We start from the raw sequence: 15,144 nt of genomic DNA, 5'->3' as shown, positions 1-15,144 counted from the left end.
GTTTGTGTTGGGTGTTATTTGATTTGTTTGAAAGTGAATAAGGCAGTGTCATTTCTGTCTAAACAACATAACCCTCTTGAGAAATGATGACATTACATAGCTGGAGCTTCTGATTGAACTTGATCTTACAGTACAAGTGTGACTTGTTGAGATGTTTCTTTGAAGATCAAGAATGCTCTTTCTCAAACAGCTGTTTGAGATCTTAAGAATTGAAATCAGTATTTTGATTTTTGGTTGAATTTGTTTCCAAAAACTGACATAGACAATGGAGATTGAATTGTGATATTAATACATGATTCCATTTAGTTAAAGCTTGCATAGGTAATTGCAGTTAGTCCCAATTGCTGGCATATAACATAAGAGAGGTGGCTAAAAACAAGATTCAGATGAAAGAAGATGGCTTGGATTAGGGTGACAATGGTAGAGGTAGTCAGAAGTGCTCAGATTCAGGATGTATTTAAATGTAGAGCTGTCATAATTTGCTCTTGGGTGTAAGAGAAAGAGATGTTATGAGTGACCTCAAGGGTTTTTGCTTAAACAATTGGTAAAATCGAGTTGTCCTTATTTAACATAAGGAAACTGTTGCTGAAGGAGCCAGGTTCAGTCTACAAAACAGATGTTTGTGCTTGACTGACATCTGTAGTTGCTAAAGAATGCTTATGGAAGAAACATGCACTGGATTTTTGTAAGAGATTGAAAGTAAATGTGTGTAGACCAAAGGGGCACCGCATGTTCTATAAAACTTTATTAAGCAGAATGTTATGCACAGTATGTTAGTTGTTAAATGTTCTCTATTAACTAATTTGCCATCAATAATTTAACTAGAAATCTTCTAAAGTAAAATTTGAAATCCTCAGTATTTGTAATTGTCCAGTCTCTTAGTTATTAAATATTGTTGTAAAGATATTTCTAGGTATATAAGTGTACCAAAGGCTAATTTTATATTTCTGTTTTGCTTTTGAGACAAAAGACTTTATCCATAATAATTCTGGATTTACTTGAGGTAGAGGTTTTTAGTTCGAAGTCAGTTGACAGAAAAGGAATTCAGTAAGAGATGAAATTCACTACTACATTTTTCAATTATGTGATTAGTAGACTATATATTTATGTGTGATTAGTTTCTTTATCTGTAAAATGGATAAATAATAATACGTATATTGCAGGTGGTTGGCAGGGATTAAATGAGTTCATCCGTGAAAAGTACTTAGAACAGTGCTCAGTAAATGTCAGCTATTACCAAAAGGGAAAGTTTGCTTCTAAGGTGATTGGATGATGTGCTAAACTCTCTAGTCCCAAAACTGTAAATGTAGATATGTTGTTCTTTTATGCACAGTAGATATTTTAGTAATGCTTTTTTAAATATGAGATTTTTATTCTTGGTTTTTAAGAAAACTTTAGCAAAATATTTTGTACATAATTTATTTAAATTGTTCCTTTTTCTCTTACATGTGGAGTGATATTAGCTGAAATGTTTTAGTTGTAATCTTATATGCTACTGTCTTTTATTTTTCTAGCACTTTGATTTTCAAAACACGTTTTGACCCCAAATTATGATTTTGTCATTGCAGGCAAGAAGGCAACAAGACCCTAGTCCTGGTTCCAATATAGGTGGTGGTGATGACCTCAAACTTCGTTAATTAGTAGCACAGCAGATGTGCTACCCAATCTTTACATATACGTTGTTTCTAGTCGGCAAAAATAATTGATTGAAAGACCAGAAACTGTGATAACTGGAGGTACTACGGTCTTCTCAACCTTAGGCAGTAACAAGACATCACAAACTGCCATGGTTTTGCACTATGATTATAATATCTGCATTTCTAATTTTGTATGCATGTAGCCAGTAATAATTTTAATTTTTTTTCTATGCAAGCTTACCTTGTTGGCATTATTTTAGTAAGTGGAAACTATGTACTTCTAAAGCTCTTTTTCCCCCTCCATTTTAATTTAAAAGTCAAGAAACTAGTCAAGAAATTAAAATTTTTTTTATAAGGGGTTTTTTCCCCCTAATCGGTTGCTCTAATTTTTTTTTTTTTCTGTAATTTTAGATGTGTTGGTTATACAGCTTTACTTTAGCTAGGCATTCTTGGTATTTTATTTTGTTTTCGCCTTGTTTTTATTGTCTATGGCATTTAAAAACTGCTGATGTGTTTGCATTATTTACAAGCTAAAAACCTAGTAGCATAGAGCTGTCTGCCACAGCCTTCTAACACAAAGTTTACAGTTGTTAAAGTTGCAGTATCCTTTTAAATGTTGATAATCAGCTCCTTTACTTTCCTTTTTAAACATAAAAAATTTAAATTGGTATTAACTCTAATCTGCCCCAGATCTGTTTTAGATTCTGTTCTGTTATCATGACTTGGTGTGGAGATATTCTCCACAGATGATAATATTCTACTGAAATGCTTAAAGAAGTCGCAGGCTGGCTTCTGTTTTATTCAGGGATTTTGTGTTTTTTTTTAAGTCAATCAGAAAAGGGATACTGGAGCTTCTTCATGTATGTAACAGCATATTAAACTGGAGACAGTGATGAATCAGCTACAAAGGTAATATTGTATTAAAATCATGTTTAACATAGCTGCTTTGATGTGTATTTTATAATGCATGCTTTTGTAAAAACAGTTCTGAGTGATGAAAGATTAGTCTTACAGAGAGAATGTGCATCTGTGCACATTTTCTTCCATTAATCTGGAAAAAGGATACATTTTCTTCCATTAATCTGGAAAAAAATTCACAGGTTATATATAGGTATTTTCCAAAAGGATTATTAGAACCTTTTGAAATAAATTGGTATAAGAATATTTTTTAAATAGGCTCACTGTCAAATTGAATGCAACTTTTTTTTTTAATACAAAACTGGAAAAAAGTGCTAAGTCATTTGGCACCTCCTTACAAATATTTTTCATGATCACATTCATTAAATGTTACTACATTTCTGAATTTTTGCAAAAATGTATTTTATCATAATAGAATGGCATTATTTTAAAGAATGAAAAACTGACATGGTCAATTCAGAAAATGAACTGAAGTCTGAATAAGGTCATTGCATTTAAAACATATATATATATATGTGTGTATATATACATATATATATATATATATATATATATGTATATATACACACACATATATATATATACACACACACACTTGATTAATGAGGGAGGTGTGACTTTCATTGTATATAGGTCTTACAATTCATAAACATATCCTGTATCTCAGAATAAAAATGTTTGTTATATATTTGAAGTCATGCATGGTAAGGAGTGTGTTTAAATTGTTAATAAACAATAATGCATCATAAAAGACCATGCTGATCTTGTATAACTAAGTACTATGAATGAATTTGGTTGTTATTTGGTGTTGTGCAGCTCATATGTTTACACACTCAGTGCCCTAATTTCCCCTGAGGGAATCGCCTTTTAAGTGGTCCTTACAGTGGTGTTTTAAGGTTACTTTATCACAGAGCTCCTTGATTTTTGACTTATGCACTTAAATTTTTTAAAAAATAAACACAATGATGATGGTACATTTTTCTCTATTGCTTCTAGCTGAGGGCTTTTAGTCCACCGGTAACTTAGATCAAATATTGTTAAATGTTCATGTTGCCATCCTTCTGTAAATACTGAATTTTTCCTGTCATTTAGCACTGTGCTGCTTCCATCTGTCTTAATGCTGGCATTAAGATCATGAGCCCTTTTTCTCCAGTAGTGCAGGCTTTGAAAACTACTTTTATTAAGTTATTGATGCAATTTGATATTTTTCCATAATCTATATTTAAACAAAATTACATCATTGCATCATCTTTTCTAAATTCATCTCCATTAAAACTTGCCTTAAGCTACGAGATTGCTTTTGCCATCATTAGCCATACTGTGTGTTTGTATGTTTAATTTACTTTCACAATAAACTTCTGTGTAGTGAAAACAGGGTCTTGACTCTTTATTGACATAATCCAATAATTTCTGTTCTAGCATTCGTTATGACGTGAACATTGATTTTTCTGAACTGTCCTTTCAGCCTGCTTTTTAACCTTAAAAAAACAACAACACTGGCATCTAGTGGTCATTTCTGCTAATTCCAAAGAAAACCTTTAATGTAAATATTACAAAGAATACTAATTTTCCAATGTATATTATGGTTTTCAAAAAGTCTGGCTTGCTTTACCCATCCTATGAGATATGACTATAAAGTAGTGACCTTGGATGGGAAGAAAAATTCCAAAAATTACACATCCAAATTAGTACCATCTTTCAAGCTAGTCATTTTAGGAGTATACACTTAATTTGATTTTGTTGGGTGTTATATCAAACATTCTGGGTGGTGAGCCCACAATGTGATACGTAGATGATGTATTATAGAATTGTACACTTGAAACCTATGTAATTTTACTAACCATTGTCACCCCAAAAATTTAAAAAAAAAAAAAAAAAACATTCTTAGGACTTTCCTTGGCATTTTCCTACACCAGAAAATTAAGCCTTTTACTTTAGAAGCATGCCTTAAGTTTGATCCATATGAAAATATTTACTTATTTATTCCCCAGCAGATTTAATGCAAACGACAAATACCTTTAAATGCTGAATTGGCACCATTAAGCACAATTCCAAAGAATAAGATTCATACTCAGGGTTAATTTCAAAAGGTGTTTGAGCCAGTAGCATCATGGTTTTAGTAAGTATATCACCTTTAAAAACAGGTATTTGGATACTACTAGTTGGGAACTGTTGGGAAAAGAAGCACCTTACTTGATTTATGCCTCATTTGGCAGTGGGGACCTTTTTCAAGCTATAAGCCGTTGTATGAATTTTCCATTGCTGCATAACACATTGCCCCAAAGTTTAGCAGCTTAAAACAATAAACATCATCTCACAGTTTCTGTGGGTCAGAAATCTGGAAGAAGCTAAGTTCAGTGGTCTGGTTTAAGGTCTCTTCCGAAGTTAGAGTCAAGTTGTCAGCCTGGGCTTACAGTCATCTCAAAGATCCCCTTCCAAGTCCACTCATGTGGTCATTGACTGGCCTGTTTCTCAGAGACTGTTGTAGGAAAACCCTTGATTCCTTGCTAGGTGTTGGGATAGAGACTTCCTTCAGTTCCTTGCCATGTGGGTATCTTCATAGGGCAGCTCATAGCTTAAAAGCTGGCTTCCCCCAGAGCAAGTGATCCAAGAAAGTGCATGCCCAGGATGAAAGCCACAATCTTTAATAACCTAATCTTGTGTTGCCATATTCTGTATATTAGAAGTGAGTCACTGGGTTAGGTCCATACTCAAAGGGAGGAGTATTAAGTTTCATTTCTTGAAGCATGGGATATCAAAGAGTTTATGGATGTAATTTTAAAACCATAGCCATATTGCCACAACTCTGTGTGTGTGTGTGTGTGTGTGTGTGTGTGTGTTTTTACAAGACAGCATTGGTGTTTTGATCTTCCAGTTTTTAAAGGTAAGATTTTAGTCTTTTGCAGGCAGATTTCAAAACATGGTTCCCCCTAGATAACATCAATTTCCTTTCTTGCATCACCATCATGTATTCATATATAGCCTTTCAAAAATGTTTCGAGGCTAGAAAGTTGTAGGGTGGAAATGGCAGCTAGGTTTGTTTGTTTATAGGGTACTCAAACAGGTTAGTAAGGCACTATTAGTCAACTCCCAACTTTTGGTTAGAATGATTTAAGCAACTTAAGTTTTTATCTGACCTTATTCAGGTTTCAGAAACTGGGAAATGTTGAAGATACAGAGGGAAATTTTTGATGAGAGAAGATAATCTATATCCACAGTGTCCAATATGGTAGGAACTAGACACGTGTGGCTATGCAGTATTTGAAATGTGGCTAGTTGAACTGAGAAACTGGATTTTTTATTTTTTTTTATTTTAAAACTCAGTGTGAAATATTTTTCTGTTAAACAGATCCTTTGAGAGGACTACATTTCACTTTAGCCTTTGAAAATTTAGTATCTGAGTTGAGATGCACTGTTAATATGAAATACCAGATAGCAAAGATCTATTATAAAAAAGGGAATGTAGGCTATTTCACTAATTTTTTATTTTGATTACATATATTTTTATGAGTTATATTGATTTTTGATACATTGGGTTAAATAAAATATATTTTATCCTCATTTTTAATGTGGCTACTAGAAAATGTATAATTATATATATTGGCTCATATCAATATGAAGATTTTAAGTGAGCAAAAGGCATAGATCGTACAACCAAAAGGAAAAAATAAGTTAAAATATTGAGGCTATTACTGTTTTAAAAAAGATTAAAACAAAGTAGGATTATTTTACCCCTTAGGATATTTAGGGGGAAAAAATGTATATTTAGTGCCCAAAATATACATGGTTCCTGCCCTCAGAGAATCTATAGTCTAGCTCAAAAACTGACCAAAAGCAATAACGTTTTAAGTTATTAGAAGTACTGGCTGTTACAAGGTACATGTAACCTGGTCTGGGTGGTCAAAAATGTCTTCCTTGAGACATTTGAGCTGAAATCTGAAGAGTGGCAGACATTTTGCCAGCAAAATGACAAAAATATAGGCAGCCAGGCCAACAGCATTGCAAGTTTGAGAAACTAAAAGCAGTTGAGGATGACGAACATGGAATGGAGGGGGCTACAGGAGTGAGGTGAATCTGAAAGGGTCAGCAGAGGCCAGGGTGAGGGCCACAAGCATTGCTGGGTGGGCTTTTCCAGCCATGTGAAAATGTTTGGACCATTCCCAAGGACAAACAGGAAGCCACCAGTTTTTTCTTACCTGGATATGTTGGTTGTGTTGCCTTAAAACCCCCCAAATTCTATTGGCTTATCTCTTATTTGCTAAATAATCATCAGTGATTGACCTAAGCTGATAGAGCAGTCACTGGAACGTTGCCAGCCATGTGTCACAGTCAAGAAGATAGTGTAATTAAAAGTGCACTGGCTTTTAAATTTGACCTGAAATTGATACCTGTTGACTTCTGTTTACATTTCATTGAACCTAGCAAATCACAGAGCCATGTCCAACTATCTGGGCAGAGGACTACAATCATACCTTTTGCCCAGAAATGAGTCAAAATATTTGTGAATAGCTTTAATGACTATCACTAGCCACCCTTTCAATTATTAAATATTTAATTTTACTCTCCTTCCCTCGAAATACATCTACCATGGGAGACAACCTCAAAGGCCCCAGCTGGTCAGGCATTGAGCTACAATTCTAGGATATGTGGTTATCTGCCCTCTACAGAGCCAGTATACAGTGGTGAAATAGAGACAGGAAAACTGCAGGAAACACTTCCATTCAGAAAGGGGAAGAATAAAGTCACTAGTCTGTAATAATTGTGAAATGTTACTGGGGAGACCATTTGAGGGCCCTCTAAGGGGATAGTACTTTGTAAGGCTGATTGGGAAGGGCTCCTAATCCACTGTTTTCCATGACCCTTGCCTTCATCCCTGATTTGCTGGATGCAGTCACCTTTTATCCTTTTATTTCTGCTTTCAAACTGGCTTTTTCTTTTTTCTCTTTTTTACCTTGACAAATATAATCTATAGTAACCATGGTACTAAGATTCTGTTTTCCAAGCTCTTCACCTAGGGCTTCAAACATAGTACCTTTCCTGCCCTGTAAGTTATCACATGTGACAGTTTGTTTTTCTTCCTTTTTTTTAATTAATTTTTTTTTATTGGGGTGACAATTGTTTTAGTAAAGTTACATAGATTTCAGGTATACAATTCTGTATTACATCATCTATAAATCCCATTGTGTGTTCACCACCCAAAGTCAGTTCTCCTTCCATCACCATATATTTGATCCCTTTTACCCTCATCTACTACCCCCCCCCCGACATGTGACAGTTTTAATAGAGGTATTGGTATCCCTCCAGCCTCCAATGTCAGTTCCTCCAGTCACTTTCCTGTCTGACACCACTGTCCATCCAGCTCCCAAGCTGGAAACCCGTGTTTTTATTCTTGACTCCTTTTCTCTCTCATCTTCTACATCCAATCTGTAGATCCTACCAATGGATTCCATCAATTCTCTGTCACTATTAGATTTTTTAAAAATTTGATACAGCAGATTTACCTATAAGTCAGACACTCCTGTAAGTGCAATCCTAATACATCTTTGAGGTGTCATTTTACAGATGAAGAAATAAAGGTATGGAGAAGTTAAGCAACTTGCCCAAGGCACAAAACTATCAAATGGCAGAACTGGGTTTCAAATTCCTGGTCCATGTGCTTGACCTTGTACTCTGACCCGAGCCTGTTCTTGCCTGTTTTGCTTGGACTGCCGCAATGACTATCTGTGCTCCCTGAATACACTTAGTCCACCAGCCGCCAGTTCAGTGTTTCTGAACATTCCCAACCTCAGTTTGGGGGAATGGCAGTTGCTGACATTATCCCATGTTGGCCTACTCCCCTGAGGCATGTCTTCCGCTCTGTATACCAGCCTCTGGGCTATGGCCTCCTCCCAGATCACCATCCGAAAGCTGTCACTCCCACTCCAAAGGTTTGGGGATAGTACAATGAGCAAAGATAACCATTTTGTTATTGACTGACATTGTTCACAGAAATCTGCCTATTATCCCAGCGGAATTTCTTAGGGGCCTTCCCAACCTTGTTCTTCTTGTTTCTTGGGTTTTCCAAACAAAATCCTTTTCACAGTGTTATCCAGAGTGTGTGGCTTTCTCTTTCACTTTGTCTTGCCTCTCCCACACCCATCCCGGCTTGCCCAACCCCACTTTGTCCACCAGACAGGAATCCTTCCAAGTGTTTTTTGAATAGAAGAACCATTCCTAGTGTTTGATTTGAGCTCAATGCAGACATTTTACATTGACTAAGATTACTCCTCACCAGCCTTCGAAGTTTTTTTTCCAGGTTTCCTTCCCACACTATCTAGGCCAGTGGCCCAACTATTCCTAAACACATCTTTAATGTTTGCCATGCATGGTAAGAGGTAAATGTCCCCCTAATCCCTGCTCCCTGTTTCCCTCCCTGTGTTACATATTGATAATTTTTGTTTTTCTTTCTTCCTTGTGATATGGCCAATGTTTCTTATATTTCTGTTTTTATAGAAAAAAAGGGTCATACTTTATTATTTTGCTCCTGGTTTTTTCTCTTAGTTTCTACATCAGCATATAAGGGATATTCTTCATTTTTAAAACATATCCTATTACATATATCAGAGTTTAGTTTTAGTTGTCCTGGCATGCATTGCTGCAATGGAAATGCTTCTCCATGTTTGCTTTATTTCCAATAGCAGTGACCTTAAGTTTTGCTTGAGCCTCCTAAGTTACGCTCCTACTAAGCCAGTTTGAGAATAGTATGTCACTCTTCTCCCCTGCTAAAAACTTTTCAAGGGGCAATGCAAAAGAAGGAACTGGGGTACTACCACCTAAAACCAGAAGGCCTCTTTAACCTCTCTGGGCCTCATTTTTCTGCCTGTAAAGTGAGGCATTATCTTGCGTCTCAGAATGGTTGTGAGAATCCAGAAACGGCTTCCGTGAAGGCTTGGCTCCAGACGAGGCCTGGATACCTTTTAGTTTTAGAGTGACCCAGGGCACAGGCCAAAACTCAGGCTGAATCGGCTAAAGGGGCGCCTCCCCGGACTTGTAGATGAGGAAACTGAGGCACAAAGATCACCAAAGGTTGGTCAAGCCACACAGCGTTGGCAGCAAAGCTAGCTCTGGCTGGCTTGGGTCTGAGCTGCTGCCGGCGACCTCTGGATGTGCTCAGCTGGGAGCCCACGACTACCTCCTCTCCCTTCTATCTATTCCTTTCGCCCATCTCCCCCCCACCCGCACCAACACAGGAACTCAAACACACTCCTCATTCGCGTCGAGTTAGACCTGATGCCCGGGGGGCCTGGTGGGGGAGTTATTCCTGGACAACTACAGGTAGCTGCAGCCGGCGTCAGTCTCGCTCCCACCCGGTGTGGGAGGGCGCCTGCGGGCCCTGGGTCTCACGGCCTCCGCGTCCTTCCTAACTGCTGGGCCTCAGACGGTGCGCCCTCGGAACTCGCCTTGCGACCCGTGAATGTGAGTGGGACGGGCGTGCAGACCGCACACGGGGGTTGTCATATGTACGTTGCGTGGTGTACATATTCTTGTGTAGACGTGTGAAACGTGCGCGGTCTAGATGAGGGGGTTCACGGAGAATGCGGCTCTTCCTTAGAGCCCTTCCGCATGGTACTGCCAGGTCTTCCTCAGCCTGTGGCCCGACTTTCACAGCCGCCTGATCTGGAGTGTGCGCGTGCGCGACTCCGCCTTAGACTCCTCCCCTGCCATCGAAATCCCGCCCTCGCCACACTTTACGGCCCGGTACACCACTTTTGCAGCAGACGCTGCCGCTGCCGCCGCTGCCCCTGCTGCCGCGACTGCTGCTAGTGAGGTGAGGTGAGGTAAGGTGTAGTGTTGGGCCGGTGCCGCTGGCGACTGGGGAGGCGGTGGGGAGCAGGGCCGCCGCGGGACGGCGGCGACGGCGGGTCAGCTCCTGCTTTGCCTCCTCAGCTCCAGTCCCGTCTGCGCTGCCGCAGAGAGGCCGCCCCGGCCCGGCGAGCCGAACCAATGCTGGATCTGGAGGTGGTGCCCGAGCGCTCTCTGGGAAACGAGCAATGGGAATTCACGCTGGGTAAGGGTAGCGTCCACCCTCAGGACTCTATTCTCTGGTCCTTACTTCCCTCCGGGCCCTTCCCGCTCTGGTCTCTGACCCTTACTCTCCTGAGCCCGCGGCTCCTGGCCTTTTCCGCCCGCTTGACTATTTGGGCTCCAGGCACTAGATACCCGCTCCGACCGGCCTGACCCGCCCGTGTGTTGCTCAACTGGACCCCGAAGCCCTCGCCTCAGGCCTCAACACGGCCCCTCCCGGGGCAGTGGTACCGTGGTAATAATAATAACAATGACTGACACGCCCCAAACACTCGAGGCCAAGCCCTGCTGTCTGGTGCGTAATTATCTCAACTTGATCTCCTTGGGGTCTGAGGTTCGGGACTCTTATTATTCCTGTTCCCAGTTTACAAACGAAATAGCTGAGAAGTGACTGACACCCGTAAATGTCACAGCAGTCTGTCTCCTGTTGCTTTTTTGGGCTGTCAGAAGGGGAACCTAGGCTCGGATCCCATATTCAGATGTTGGGGATCTAGTCAGAGGCGTGGAGGAGAGTTTGTGTACGTTCAAGGAACTTCTGACTTGTTTCCTCCTTGTTTTTAATGTGGATGTGTGGTGTAATCCTAAACCCAGACCTTAGCCGAGAATGAAATAGGAGTTCAGGGAAAGAAAGGAACATTCAGTTTGTAGAAAATGCTTTTGGGCCCAGTGTTCCACCGTCAGGACTGTTTTGTGTACACATATTTGCCTTTAGTAATGCTAATGTGTGTTTACTTTGATGTTCTGGCACTAGGAAAAGGAGGTGGGGAGCAGGTGTTGGTGCTGTTTGTTTGTGCAGGCCTGAACTTTTGTCACACTAATTTGGGCTACTGGGCTGAGTCAGCTGCTCCATTGAGCTATAACTTATCCTTGAATCTGAAAGACTCATCTGGGAGACAGGGTACGTGAGAAACTGTGTGGGACAGGTTGCTGGTAGGGCCCTACTGGTGCTCAGTTGTTACATGAACGAAACTATGTCTCCTCTGGGTTGTAGGAGCCAGTTTTATTGAGAGGTCTCAGCCAACTTCTCTTATAACTGACACCACTCCTGCAGAGTTCTTCCCCAGCCTCTTGTGAAGCACAAAGAGCTTGATTGGGAGGCCACTGATATCTTTGCCTCCAGACCCATTCATCATGCTGGTGCTGTTTGGCTTCTAGTTAGGAAAGAATCTCCCCACCCACAGCTTCTGCTCCTACCAGGACTTAACAGGGCAGGGCGAGAACCACAACGATAGCTTCAAACTGTGCTTGATGTTGCAACTAAGATGTGGATCTCTGTGGTACAGTCTCTTGGCCAAAAGTAGTGGTTAGGATATCAGTTGATACCAGGGTTTCCAAAAAGCTGGATGGGAGAGCAAGGCTTCCTCTGTCAACTGTTGTTTTGATACTTTAACCCCCACTACTAACTTTTGCCAGTTTTGAGGAGTCAAGGGTATAGTTAGTTCTTTCAAGTTGTCTAAATAGCAACCAAAAACAGTGAAAAGAGCATTACTATACATTAGGGCCAGAATTGAACTTTAAGAGAAAGCTCATATAGGGGCTGAACCTTGGTAATTCCTTTGTGGGTCTTAAAAATCCACACTTTAATAAGATCATGTCTGCCTGAGAGATGGTGATCATTTAACTTCCCTGGGCTAAAAAAAAGCAGTCATTTTGCCCTCTCGGTCTCCCCAGCCCTCAACACATCTAAACTGCAGCTGGGACTGATAGGTAGGGATAGGTCTAAGAAGTGGATCTGTGCTTTAGAATTACATTCCTTGGCTAAAGAACCAGGCAGTGTTTAATTCAAGTCACCACAACCCTGTAAAGTAATCTCCATTTGCCAGATGAGGAACAGGCTCAGAAAGGTAGAGGTGTTAAAAAAGAGTGGGACAGGGATTTCTTTTTTTTTTCTTTTTTTTTGTAGTTTCAGGGGTACAAAACAATGTAATAGTTAGACATTTATCATTTATATCCCTCACAAAGTGATAACTCCCCTTCCCCCAATCTACTATCCTTCTGACATCGCATACAGCGTTACATTTCCACTGTCTCTATTCCTAATGCTGTACTCCACGTCTTGTAACTATATATACATAAAATTGTAGTTGACATTCATTATTGTTCAGCTTCAGCTTCAGGTGTACAGTGCAGTGATCAGGCATCTACACCATCCCTGAAGTGGTCTCCCTAATAAGACAAGGGGACCGGGATTTCTTCTTTCCCACTGCTCTGCCCTTCTGAGGATGGGCTCAGCTTTATCTCCAGGCTTGTTTTTGGAATCTGTGCAAATGCAGATGTATCCAGCCCCTGCCGTTATCCTCCTGGTATCATAATGGAGCTGCATCCAACTCCTTGGCTGCCTTCCTGGCTTTTGTTTGATGTTGGGCGATTAGGGAAGTGCCAACAACACAGGTACAGGAAAGCTTAGGCCCAGAGGAAGTGTGCCACTGATGACTTGATCAGTGGTGGAACAGAGACAGTGCAACTTTGAAATGTTCTCAATGAGACTTGCAGAATGTATTGGTGTGGAGGCATGCCTCTGAATTTGGTTTTGAAATTAGTGTTGTAAATGCCCAAAGAGGATAGATTTAAAGGGTCACTGGGGAATAGCCTTTGAGATTACCTTGTTCCAGAGAGACTGAAGGCTCACTGTTGAAGGCAGCATCTACCTCTGTGGACTCCGCTTACAAACATTGAAAATTGAATAAGAAGGGGCTGGCCAGGTGGCTCAGGTGGTTGGAGCGCAGTGCTCCTAACGCCAAGGTCGCTGGTTCGGCTCTCCCTGGAGCTGGGCTGCCATGAGCAGCCAGAGGTCGGCGAGAGCAACTGCAGGCTGCTGTGTGCTGCCAGGAGCGGCCGGCAGCCGGAGAGAGCTGCCGTGAGCTGCTGTGAGCGGCCGACCGACGACTGGTGACCGACTGCCTCAGCAGGGGGGGGGGGGTGCAAGGCTCAAAATACCAGTATGGGCCAGGGAGCTGTGTCCTACACAACTAGATTGAGAAACAACAGTTTGAACCAGAGTGGGGGGGAGGCGAAAAAAGGAGGAGGAAAAAAAATAGAAAATTGAATAAGAAATGGTCATATGCCCTGAAGTGCTTAGTCTAGTGGGAAGGAAGGATTACAGAAAAGGTTCATTTCATTATAATGAGGGTGGAGGTTACATAGGGTGCTATGGTAGGGGAAAGGGACTTGACCTGACCTGCGGGGTTCAGGGAAGGCTTCCCATCAATCGACAGGAGCCAGTACCATTCCTGGAACTAGTGAGCACCAGGCAGGCTATCAGAGGTTTACTGCCAGATTTCCTATATCTACATTGTCTCCATAGACATAAATCTTCCATTCAAGTTAAAAAACAAAACAAAACAGTGGGAAAGATAGATGTTATGTAGGGAACTATAAGCAATTTGGTATCATTATAGCATGATGTGCTAGTGGAAGTAGAAAATAGGTTCCCCAGAGTCCCAGTTCTGGTGGTAGCTGCCTGGGACACTATCAAAGAGTCTCTGAGTTCACTGGAAAAGAGGGTATGTGTTAGTAACGTGTTTTGTGGGCATGGGTTTAGGAAGAAAATTTGGAGGCTAGATTTGGAGAGATGGGGAAGGAGGAATCTAGAGTTTTCTACCTTGAGTTACTGGGTAGATATTAGCAGTATTAAGTGAGACCCAGAATATAAAGGAGAAGCCAGATTGAAGAGAAGATGAAAAAATACTTTTAATCTGTCGACTTTTTATTTGCCTTTAGGTATATACAGAAAATAGACTGAGGTGTGAGTCAGAAACTAGATGGTTGAAGGAATGAGAGATGGGCAGAAGGAAATACTGCCAATCGTAGAGATACGGACAGTTACGGGAAATCCTCTAAATCTTAACACTGATTTTTGAACTCATGGCAGGAGAGAGTGCTGTTGGTAGAGGAGAGAGGATACAAGTTCTCAGAGAGGGAGGGTCATTGCCAGGGTCTATGGTACAGGACCTATGTGTTTTTCCTAATTGCCTTGTTTCACTCGTTCAGAGCTCAACAAGTGTATAGGAGCACTTGCTGTTGTGCCAGGCAGTAATACAGCCTGGGGATACAGCAGTAAGACAGCCACGTGTCTTTCCTTAAGGAGGTGTAGAGGAGACGAACAGAAAATAAGTGGGATGGGAGTCTTCATTAGATAAGGCAGTCAGGGAAGTAAGGTGGGAGCTAAGGCCTGAAGAATGAGAAGAAACCAGCTTTTGGAAGAACATTGCAGCAGTCAAGAACCAGTGCAAAGGCCTAAGCTTGACCTGTGCTAGGAACAAAGGGAAACATAGTGAGCGGTGAAAAGAAAGGCGGAGGTAGACAGAATATACAAAGCCTTTAGGTGATGGCATTTTGTTTAGGTTTTATCCCCCTGTAATGGGAAGCCATTGGAGGGTTACAAGCAGGCAAATAATGAGATCTGTAAGACAAGGATTTGCATAGTTTAGAAGGCTAACCAGAGATTCCACCCCCTTTTTGGGGTTAGGTAACCTATTAGAGCTGGGACAGTGCTTGGGTTTCTCTGCTGTATGTATGACTGGTT

General features: G+C 40.9%; 2 protein-coding genes across 5 annotated transcripts in view; both read left to right on the top strand.

Moving 5' to 3' along the window:
- The window catches only part of CBFB (core-binding factor subunit beta), a 50,211-nt gene extending 46,284 nt beyond the window's left edge, over window positions 1-3,927 (top strand). For both annotated transcript variants that reach the window (XM_019755383.2, XM_019755386.2), the window contains exon 6: window positions 1,569-3,927. In XM_019755383.2, coding sequence (XP_019610942.1) covers window positions 1,569-1,637 — 69 coding nt within the window. In that variant the 3' untranslated portion in view covers window positions 1,638-3,927. The remainder of the gene's footprint in view (window positions 1-1,568) is intronic.
- A 6,337-nt stretch (window positions 3,928-10,264) lies between these two features.
- Window positions 10,265-15,144, top strand: part of PHAF1 (phagophore assembly factor 1) — a 25,383-nt gene continuing 20,503 nt past the window's right edge. The window contains exons 1-2 of one of the 3 annotated variants that reach the window (XM_019755480.2): window positions 10,265-10,372; window positions 10,482-10,602. In XM_019755480.2, the coding sequence (XP_019611039.1) occupies window positions 10,539-10,602 (64 nt within the window). In that variant the 5' untranslated portion in view covers window positions 10,265-10,372; window positions 10,482-10,538. The remainder of the gene's footprint in view (window positions 10,373-10,481; window positions 10,603-15,144) is intronic. The other 2 variants (XM_019755490.2, XM_019755497.2) reach the window with 2 other exon arrangements.

Source organism: Rhinolophus sinicus, linkage group LG11 (genome assembly GCF_036562045.2).
Source record: "Rhinolophus sinicus isolate RSC01 linkage group LG11, ASM3656204v1, whole genome shotgun sequence".
NCBI lineage: Eukaryota > Metazoa > Chordata > Mammalia > Chiroptera > Rhinolophidae > Rhinolophus > Rhinolophus sinicus.
Note: the sequence above shows the minus strand (reverse complement) of the source record. Positions and strands in the feature narration are given on the sequence as shown.